Source organism: Octopus bimaculoides, chromosome 15 (assembly GCF_001194135.2).
Source record: "Octopus bimaculoides isolate UCB-OBI-ISO-001 chromosome 15, ASM119413v2, whole genome shotgun sequence".
Classification (NCBI taxonomy): Eukaryota; Metazoa; Mollusca; class Cephalopoda; order Octopoda; family Octopodidae; genus Octopus; species Octopus bimaculoides.
Genome location: NC_068995.1, coordinates 25,854,979 through 25,860,888, shown reverse-complemented (window position 1 = coordinate 25,860,888; position 5,910 = coordinate 25,854,979). Strand labels below are relative to the sequence as shown.

The following is a 5,910-nucleotide window of genomic DNA, read 5'->3' as shown; positions in this document are numbered from 1 at the left end:
ATATATATATATATATATATATATATATATATATACGTGTGTGTGTGTGTGTATCTATATATATAGGAAAAATAAAAGTTGAAAATGCACTGAGAATAGTTACAATAGTTTTAAAAATATGTTTAAAGCTTTCAGTGGTTTTACAGTTTACACTGCTTTTCAAAAGGTTAAAACAGAAAAAACATGGCTTAAGTCGCAGTTGCCTTGAACATGTTTAGTTATAATCAAGGCACTCCAAATTTAATCTGTCTGGTGGGAGAGGGGGCAGGTTTGTATGTAGTGCTGTGGATAAAGTGTAGGTTGTTAGCTGTGTAGGTTCCTCATGATAAGTGGCAGAATAAGTTTTGTGTGTGAGTAGTCATTTGCGTATGTACTCTGTTAACGTTTGTTAAGGCTTGGTTTGTATTTTGTATGAAAATATTTTCTTTGTTTATCCGTGCTCCTTCTGTGCTATTCGCTGAGCATAGGTAAAATGGGAAGACCTGGAATTTGGGAGACTTATTTTTAGCACATATGTCTATGTGTTCAGTCAGTGAAATCTGTCTAGTACTGGGGTCTCGTACTTGTTGTCGGTGAATGGCCAGTCTATTTCTTAGAGCAAACTTTGTTTGACCTGTGTAATCTTCATTACATCTTTGACATTTGATAGGGTATACATGTAAAGTGAATTTTTACAGTAAAAATCTGTTCTGATTTGAATTTGTATGTTGTGTCTTCAATAGGGTTGATGCAGGTTTCGGTAGAGTATTCGGTTTTGAAATGAGATTCATAACACTGGTCAACAGCCAATTTTCCTCAGAGATATTATATGGTGTTTTATATGTAGTTTTGTCCGCAGATTTCAAAAATGTAATCGGTTTCCTTCTATCAGGCACAGTTTTTCTGATGAGATAAGAGAGGTATATAACTCCCATCAGCAGTATCGCTACACGTAAACGTCTTATACAGGTAAAGTCTGACTTCTGTTTTATAACTATTTGTATTCCTTTTCTAATTTTATGTTTTCATAATCTTTTCTTTTCCTAAATTTTACTTTCTGTTTAAGGTGCCAAGTCATCATCATCATCAAATTCTACTCAGGATGTCAAGGCATTGCAAGAACAAACCTGATATATTTTGTCATGTCTGTGTTTGTTCCGAGAGCATGTTCCAGCTGAATGGCGCTTATTCATTGATTCATCTAAGGGAAGCCTCAAAGCAGTACTACTACACAATGGCAATAAGAAACCATCCATTCCCATAGGACATTCAGTGCACATGAAGGAGTATTATGAAAACATGCAAGTACTCATCAATGCCATAAAGTATACAAACTACAGCTGGAAAATATGTGGAGACTGGAAGGTGATTGGAATGTTGATGGGAATGCAATCTGGGTTCATGAAATATTGTTGCTTGTTATGCCTATGGGACAGTCGTGCAACTAACAAACACTATGTGCAATCAGAGTGGCCTTTGCAAAAATCATGAGCCAAGAGTTTATAGCATCCAGAATAAGCCACTTTTAAACCCAGAAAATGTTCTCCTTCCCCCTTTTCACATAAAGCTTGACCTCATGAAACAATTCATGAAGACACTTGCCCGGAAAAGCTCAAAAGGTTTTGAATATGTGAAGGCCAAATTTCCAAAGATCACTGAGGCAAAACTGAAGGAGGACGTATACATAGCTCCGCAGATAAAAGAACTCTTAAAGGACAACCACTTCCTCACAGCACTGGATAAGATTGAGCTTAAAGTCTGGGAATCCTTCAAATGGTTTTGTGAAAATTTCCTAGGCAACAAGAGATCTCTAGAGTTTAGGAATGGAGCGAAATGTCTTCTAGACTCCTACGCTGCAATGGGCTGTCGGATGTCACTAAAAGTCCATTTCCTTGATTCACGTCTGGACTTTTTTGCAGAGAACCTTGGAGCAGTGTCTGATGAGCAAGGGGAACGCTTTCATCAAGATATTGCATCGATGGAACAACGATATCAAGGATTTTGGGATGCAAGAATGTTAGCTGACTACTGTTGTATGTTATACAGGAATGAACCTGAGACAAAACACCGTAGAAAGTCCAAATCCCAAAGATTTTAAGTTGTTATGCATTCGAGTGTATTCTAACTTATTTGTACACAATAATTTTAATTTTGTACAATAAAAAGCCATGAAATTATCGTACCTTGTATTCATTATACTTGATATAGACATGCTTTACGTATCCTATGAGTTAAAACAGCAGGTATCATTAACATGAAAATATGACCTGATAGAGGAAATCGGACTGCAGATTCGTAAACAACATCAAAAATTAACCAAAAAAAGTCAATCAGCAACTCTTATGATTAAAAAAAGTTTCATTTTGTTGACCAGTGTAATTGAAGAACCAAAGAGCACTTCTCTTCCACCGTTGAAGAGATACAAAACTACAAAACTTTCTAGGACCAGTTATGTAACTATCCGGTACCAATCAAATCCTATTCAAAACATATACTAATTTGAGCCATGAACTCCCTATAAAAATAGGACAAGCTTCAAACACTCTTGAGAAGCAAGAGACCTGCGACATAAGCCATGCCTTTCTACTTGAACGTTTTGAAAATCAGTGTAAATTGTGAAACCGGTTAAAGCTTTGAATATATTAATAAAAAATATTTTAACTATTCTCAGTGTATTTCAACAGTGCATATTCCTACTCGTGTGGAATAAAATAACTTTGTTTTATATATTATAATAAGATGAGAAAATAGAGAGGTAATTAATAAATTATTATTAATTAAAAAATTGATAAACATCCCTCACAGCTGTTTCAATTCCAGAAAATTAATTAATAAAATTAAAAATTATTTGAAAGTCGAATTTCTTCAGAGGTACTTTAAGATATACAAAATAGGTATTCAATTCCTGGCAGTGAAACAGCTGTAAAGGATATTTGTCATGTTTTTAATTATTAAATAATAATTTATTAATTACCTCTCAATTTTCTCATCTTATTATAATAAATAAATATATATAAACCACAGTTTATATAATTGCCTTGTAGCTGAGTATTAACTTTAATGTTCAACATTCTTTGTATAGGTACTAGCCAGTACTTTCATAGGCTTTTGCTATCCCTGAATGAGGTTTGTAACCTTTATTTGCGCTCTATATATATCAATTCGTTTTGCAAGATTCCTGATGTGAAATCGTGCGTTGAAACGGATATTGCATATCGGGAGGTAATTTTTTTTGACAAATAAACACACGCACTATATATTTTTCTTCACTCGTTTGTTCCTGTTCTTATTTTATTATTTTAACTCATGTCCATTGTCCGGAAATCTTTCGTCACACATCTGTTACTTCTTCAGCCACACGTTTCGTTTTCGTGTGTGTTCTTGCTCTACTTACTCCATTTTGTTCTTCTAACATGTATATCCTTATGTGCGCATGCGTTTCTGTCCTTATTTCTTTGTTTGTTTGTGTGTGCGTGTGTGTGTATGTGTGTGCGTCTGTGTGTACGTGTGTGTCATAATTTTTAGCAGCCCTTCCTGTCAGCCCATTGTGCTGCTTCTGTTCTAAGACCCGAAAAAATATGATACAGTCCCTGTATTCCTCTGCGTATGTGTGTTCGCCCACGGTGTTGCCATCATGGTAGTTGTTATTACCATCGTTGGCACCGCTGCTGCTGACGTTGTTAATTGTTGTTGGCATTGTTATAGCCGTCCATGAAATTTCATGTGTGTTTGTGTGTGTGTGTGTGTGTGTGTGTGTGTGTGTGTGTGTGTGTGTGTGTGTGTGTGTGTGTGTGTGTGTATGAATTCTCTTCATATGTTGTATGTATCCATGCCCTCATATGTTTAAAAAAAACCTAAAAACATATGAGATTAGCTTTTTGTCAAGTCCTATGTGCATTGATAATATCTAGCCTAAAGTATAATTGATCAAGTTAATTTGAATATTCGATTACGGAAAAACATTTAAAGACCTAAATATGAACTTGATATCCTCCTACATATGTAATAATTTAGCATTTACTTCAGTACTTACCTGCAAAAAAGCAATAAACGGCAGCATCTCGAGAATGATCTAAACATTTAGAGTCGACTCTTTCCCATCCATTGTTTGGACAAGACCAGATATGAGTGTCTTCCTGTCTGCACCAAATCTTTTCCATATAAACTGGAGTTTCTTTCGTTGCAGGGAGTGGACTTAGTGGGCCAGACACAAAAGGTGTACCATCTACAAATCCTAATTGCTTACAGATGACCATTGAGTTAATATGCGTCCAAGTTGTGTTGCATATCGTTCCCCATTTACCATTATATAATATTTCTATGCGACCATAATTTCTCCCTCCTCCATGAAGTCTTATATTCAAGTCTAGTGAAATAGAAAACAAATGTCTTATAAAAGAACAGATACATTAAATAGAAAACAAATGTCTTATAAAAGAACAAATACATTTTTCGTTAGAAGACAAAAAGCAAAAATCACTCCTTCAAGTCTAATAGCCTTTTATGTAGCAGATTATGGTCTGTTATTTACTCAACAAGGTTATTGAGAGAGGCGAGCCAGTAAACGGCAGGTGCTTGAGGGCATTCGAGACTAGCCAGCTCTGAAGAAAAGAGGTCATTATAGCTGCAATAGAGAAAACAGGGAGAGGAAATAGCGCGACTGTGGGCCAGACTAGAACGTGTCTGTCAGTGCAATTCTTGTAAGACTACTATCTGGTGTACAAAGAATGTCTTTGTGTAGCACATGATCTTTTAGCGTTTTCATGTCAACCTTTCAAAAAATCACCTTTTTGGTAAGGAATCATTTTGATACTTACCAAGATAATCCGATCTTTATATATATATTTAAAGAAAAATACATAATGTAGGTCTGGTGGTAATGACGTATAACATAGTGGGTCATCATGTGGGTATTTCTGGAAACTTACTCTTCATATAAAGACTCAAAGGCAAGTCAATGGTGCAACATAACATGTAAAATTATAGGTAAAAATAGTAATTTTTAGAAAAATATTAGTGGGATTGTATTCTGTTTATCATGAGAATTATTACCAAAATTGAAATGAAATGTCCAGAAAGAGGAATCAAAGTTTTGCTTGTAGCTTATGACAAAGGGAGAAGGTGCAGTTATTAGCCACAAGAAAGATCAATCAAGGCTATCAGAAATGTTGAGAAAAAGAAATGTTTACAAACATAAATATTTGACTTATATTTAACTCTTATAGCATTTTCGTACATCTAAAATATTTTGAGCGATAATTTAAATCCAGAAGCACACGCCATACACAGACAATACCATCACAGCTAAATATTTAGCAATATTTAGAACTGATGTTCTAAGATATGTTTGAAAAATGTTTCGTTAATATAGTTGAAAAATGTCCAATTTGACGAGTTATAAATCAGATACGATATCGTGGCTGATAATATCTGAGCTCACACCATGTCCGAGACACTTTGTTTTGTTTGATGCATTATTTCCCATTCTTCTTAAGTGTCAATGCGATGTATTAACAAGAGCCAAACGTGTAACACAATTAGCTTAATTGGATATTGTTAACAATAGATAAACGGAGGCGTGGCTGTGTGGTAAGAAGTTTGCTTCCCAACCACATGGTTCCGGGTTCAGTCCAACTGCGTGACACTTTGGGCAAGTGTCTTCTAGTATAACCTCGGGCCGACCAAAGCCTTGTGAGTGAACATGGTAGACAGAAACTGTAAGAAGCTTATCGCCATGATCGACCGCTAGCCACTAAAGCTTTTTTTAATTCTCTCTCAGTTTATTTTCTCGTGCTCCTTTCTGTTGAAGAGCGTAGGCTCGAAACGTAAAAGACTTTCTCACCTTCCCGAGTGTTAAACTAATACAGCGGTTTGTTGTTTATACACCTGTTTTCGTCTTTTGTTTTTTGTAAATTCCAAGTATATATATAT

General features: G+C 35.3%; 1 protein-coding gene across 2 annotated transcripts in view; it reads right to left on the bottom strand.

The window, feature by feature from the left end:
- The window catches only part of LOC106872843 (deleted in malignant brain tumors 1 protein), a 257,237-nt gene that overhangs the window by 87,298 nt on the left and 164,029 nt on the right, over positions 1 to 5,910 (bottom strand). For both annotated transcript variants that reach the window (XM_014919977.2, XM_052973204.1), the window contains exon 13: positions 4,013 to 4,345. In XM_014919977.2, the coding sequence (XP_014775463.1) occupies positions 4,013 to 4,345 (333 nt within the window). The remainder of the gene's footprint in view (positions 1 to 4,012; positions 4,346 to 5,910) is intronic.